This window comes from Aegilops tauschii, chromosome 2 (genome assembly GCF_002575655.3).
Source record: "Aegilops tauschii subsp. strangulata cultivar AL8/78 chromosome 2, Aet v6.0, whole genome shotgun sequence".
Lineage (NCBI taxonomy): Eukaryota > Viridiplantae > Streptophyta > Magnoliopsida > Poales > Poaceae > Aegilops > Aegilops tauschii.
This window is the reverse complement of record NC_053036.3, coordinates 492,007,992-492,011,310: the sequence shown is the minus strand read 5'-3', so window position 1 is coordinate 492,011,310 and position 3,319 is coordinate 492,007,992. Positions and strand designations below refer to the sequence as shown.

Below are 3,319 nucleotides of genomic sequence, written 5' to 3'. Positions count from 1 at the left end.
GGTGTTGTTTCGCAAAAAAAAAAAGGTCTACATGGTGTTTTTTTAAAGGGACAAAGCAAATTGATACACAAGTGAAGAAAATGGTTATAGGTTGCTGCCAGTGGCGTTTCATAGGAAACCCCAAACATGAGTGGGAAAGAATGTCTCATGTTGTAAAATAGAAGAAAAATTTCTTAGCTAGATATAAAACGATAGATGCAATAGCAGTGGTAGTAAAAGACAACAGGATATAGATGCAATTCCGTTGACCAAGCATTGAAATATGTTCCACAGGAAGCAATTCCGATACCCCATCTTCCATTTCGTGTTCTCTGTTCTTCGCACCGTTCAACGCGTTGAACTCATGTGTAGTTGCATGCGATTATCTTCCACGTGAAGCTAGCGATGGCTATATATACCTGCGTGCCCTTGCAAGCAATATACATCGAAACCATTTCCCATCGCCATTTGCCACTAATACTATTGTCCCATCGCCAACTCCGCCAACCTGCTAAGGAGATTCAAGCCGCGGCATCCATGGATCACACGGTAGAGGCCTCCATGAACGCCACCCTGCTGAGCCTTCTCGGCGTCACGGGCAAGTCGGAGAAGGGTGCGGCGGCGACGGACGACAAGGTGGAGTGGCTCCGGTCGCAGCTGATCGGCAAGGACGTCGAGTTCGACACGCCGTTCGGGCGCCGTGCGCTGACTTACGCCGACCAAACGGCGTCCGGCCGGAGCCTGAGCTACATCGAGGACTATCTCGTGAAACAGGTCCTCCCGTTCTACGGAAACACGCACACGGATGACAGCCACGTCGGGAGCAACACGACGCGGCTGGTGCACAAGGCGGCGCGCTACATCAAGCGCTGCATGGGTGCCGGCCCCGGCGACGCGCTCATCTTCTGCGGCGCCGGCACGACCGCGGCCATCAAGCGCCTGCAGGAGATCATCGGCGTGGCATTGCCGTCCATTGAGATGCGCAACCGGCTTTCGGCGCAACTGCGTGCCGAGGAGCGATGGGTGGTCTTCGTCGGGCCGTACGAGCACCACTCCAACCTTCTGTCGTGGCGCCAGAGCCTGGCGGAGGTGGTTGAGATCGGCGTCGACGCCAATGGACTCGTCGACGTCGCTGCGCTCCGCCGCGCGCTCGGATCGCCAGAGTACGCGGATCGACCCATGCTGGGATCTTTCTCGGCGTGCAGCAACGTCACCGGCGTCATGACGGATACGCGCGAGATCGCCCGCGTTCTTCACCAGCACGGCGCGTTCGCATGCTTCGACTTCGCCGCGAGGTGCTGTGATACTCGCTTTCTTTGCTCTCTTTTTCGTGGCATGTGACCTGCATGGATTTGACAATCTGAATTCCATTCTCTCTTATGACCAAGCTTAGTGTAATTAAGCTCCTTCAAAGTGCATGCGTCCCTTCAAAACAAATCAGTATACTAGTATGTTTTTCTGTTGCTACTGATTTGTGTACTTAGAGGAAATTAACTGGTAAAAAGCATAGTGTATAATTATTTTGTCTTTACACACTTTGGAACCATTGAACCATTCTACAATCCTATTATCTTACATTGAGTTTCTCACTCGCCGATTCCAGCTTGTGCTTCATTTCTACTATTTCATTGGTGGATCAACAAACTTGGTCCAGAAATTTAAATTATTATCCTTTGTGCAGTGGACCCTATGTCAAGATCGATATGAAGTCTGGTGAAACCGATGGGTATGATGCCGTTTTCTTGAGCCCTCACAAATTTGTCGGAGGACCGGGCACACCGGGCATCCTTCTCATGAACAAATCATTGTATAAGCTCCATTCCCAGCCTCCCTCAACGTGCGGAGGCGGCACAGTGGCCTATGTCAATGGCTTCAATGAGGAGGTGAGAAAACAAATTATGAATCATTGCCAAATATGTGTATTGTGTGTCATGTAAATACATGAATAATCATATGATATGCAGGACACACTATACTACGACGATATCGAGGAGCGTGAGGATGCTGGCACACCGCCGATACTACAAAAGATCCGTGCATCGCTTGCGTTCTGGGTGAAGGAGTATGTTGGGTATGACACGATGGACCTTCGCGAGCGAGTGTTCTCAGAGATGGCAATGAAAAGGCTTGTCAATAATCCAAATGTTAGGGTGCTAGGCAACACAAGTGCCCATCGTATACCAATCTTCTCATTCCTAATCTACCCATCAGTAACCGTGAAGAAGCCATTTGATGATTTTGATGAGCCTGGTTGTGATAAACAATTGGATACGATGAGGCACAAGCAACTACCCCTCCATGGTCGTTTTGTGACTAGGCTTTTGAATGATCTTTTCGGCATCCAGGCGAGGGGAGGTTGTGCTTGCGCAGGTCCCTATGGCCACACATTGCTCAATGTCGAGAACGAACTCTCACTTCGCATTCGGTCCGCTGTCCTTGAGGTATCACAAACATTAGAACAAATGTCAACTTGCTTTTTACTATACATGGTATTAATGTTACTGTTTGCCATCACAAAAATTTCAGGGTTACAGTGGACTGAAGCCAGGATGGACCAGATTGAGCTTTAGTTACTACCTCTCCAAGGAGGAGTTTAAATTTATCCTTTCCGCCATCGAGTTCATAGCGACATACGGACACCGCTTCCTCGCTTTGTACAAATTCGACTGGATCACTGGCAACTGGACCTTTAGGAAACAGGCAGTCAAGTACCACATCATGAGGGAGGAATTATCTCTTGGCATAGAACCATTGAAACAAAATAAGGACCAGCCAAAGCTTGCGGATATGATGGATAAGCCCGTTGTCAATCATAAGAAGTTTCAGAGCTACTTAGAGAGTGCCAATAAAATTGCACTCTCCATGTCGGACATTAGTAATCAGATTGCCAGCGTTCCAAAAGGAGTAGACCCTGACTTGGTTCTTTTCCATATATAGAACCATACATACATACTGTAACTTGGTAGAGTGTTTCACGAGTTCCCATCGTTAGTGTTTTGTGGATATACGCGTAGAGCATTAGCTCTGAGTTTCCGTGATAAGTTATACTTTAACGAAAACAGAAATAAATGTGTAAATTAAATGGATATCAATTTATGAGAACAATTTTGTTTGTGCTGATCTATTTATTTGTTGATTAGAACACTTTTGTTTGTGCTGATCTACTTATTTCTTGTTGTAAAATTTCAAAGATCTATTTATTTCTTACTTCTTTAGGAGAAGTAAAAGACTATGTCCCTGTTTGTTTGTGCTGATCTATTTATTTGTTGATTAGAACACTTTTGTTTGTGCTGATCTACTTATTTCTTGTTGTAAAATTTCAAAGATCTATTTATTTCTT

At 46.4% G+C, this 3,319-nt stretch overlaps 1 protein-coding gene across 1 annotated transcript; it reads left to right on the top strand.

Moving 5' to 3' along the window:
• The first annotated feature begins 516 nt into the window (after positions 1-516).
• Positions 517-2,949, top strand: LOC109753276 (uncharacterized). Its single transcript, XM_020312188.2, has 4 exons — positions 517-1,274; positions 1,661-1,862; positions 1,944-2,420; positions 2,506-2,949. Exons 1-4 carry the CDS (start codon positions 517-519, stop codon positions 2,914-2,916), a joined length of 1,848 nt encoding a protein of 615 aa, XP_020167777.1. The 3' UTR covers positions 2,917-2,949.
• Positions 2,950-3,319: the final 370 nt, after the last annotated feature.

Coding starts and splice junctions, on each gene's coding strand:
- LOC109753276 (XM_020312188.2), top strand. CDS start 517: ATGGATCACACGGTAGAGGCCTCCATGAACGCCACCCTGCTGAGCCTT. Junction 1,275..1,660: donor TGCTTCGACTTCGCCGCGAG/GTGCTGTGATAC, acceptor TCCTTTGTGCAG/TGGACCCTATGTCAAGATCG. Junction 2,421..2,505: donor TTCGGTCCGCTGTCCTTGAG/GTATCACAAACA, acceptor CAAAAATTTCAG/GGTTACAGTGGACTGAAGCC.